Here is a 601-nt window from a genome sequence, read left to right on the forward strand (position 1 = left end):
GAGGAAACGCGGCGGGAGGGCACACGGGGCGACTCGGGGCGGAGGAGCTGGAGAAAACAGGCTCCTGGCAGGCCGCGGGTCGCGGGCAGGGACGCAAGTAGCCAGGGAGTGCAGCTTGGGTCTGGAGGGTCTCTGGGCGCGGGCGCCAAACTCCAGCGCTGCGCTGCGGTCAGCGCGTCCGGCGCGCTCCCTCCCGGCCTCGCTGGGTCGCCCGCGGGTGGGGAGGAAGGGGCCCGACCCCGCGGTGTGCGGGGCGCGAGCGAGGGTGCCCGGGGACCGGCCGGGCGGGGGTCACTGACCTGCCCGTTCTTGCAAAGATCCGCCCACATGCTGGTGCCATCGCCGCCACGCATGAGGATGTGGTAGGTGAAGAAGTAGATGCCGCGGACCTGGCAGCTGAACTTGCCCGTGGCGGGGTCGTAGTGGTTGCCGAGATTGGTGACCACGTCGTCGAACTTGAGCACCTCGTAGCCTTCGTGCGGGCTCTTGAGGCCCACGTAGAAGGCGATCTTGGGGCCGCTGAAGGCGGCGCTCAGCGCGCTGGTCACTTCGCCCTCGGAGTCGCCTCCGCCCCCGGCCCCGCCGCCCGCCGCCCCGACGC

At 71.9% G+C, this 601-nt stretch overlaps 1 protein-coding gene across 1 annotated transcript in view; it reads right to left on the bottom strand.

Moving 5' to 3' along the window:
• LOC103264553 (complement C1q-like protein 2) overlaps positions 1 to 596 on the bottom strand; it is a gene marked incomplete at its 5' end in the record, with an annotated part of 1,502 nt that extends 906 nt beyond the window's left edge. The window contains one exon of the mRNA XM_021714578.1: positions 24 to 596. Within this exon, the coding sequence (XP_021570253.1) occupies positions 24 to 596 (573 nt within the window). The remainder of the gene's footprint in view (positions 1 to 23) is intronic.
• Positions 597 to 601: the final 5 nt, after the last annotated feature.

This window comes from Carlito syrichta, unplaced genomic scaffold (assembly GCF_000164805.1).
Source record: "Carlito syrichta isolate Samal-C Ts95f unplaced genomic scaffold, Tarsius_syrichta-2.0.1 Scaffold305680, whole genome shotgun sequence".
NCBI classification, from domain to species: domain Eukaryota; kingdom Metazoa; phylum Chordata; class Mammalia; order Primates; family Tarsiidae; genus Carlito; species Carlito syrichta.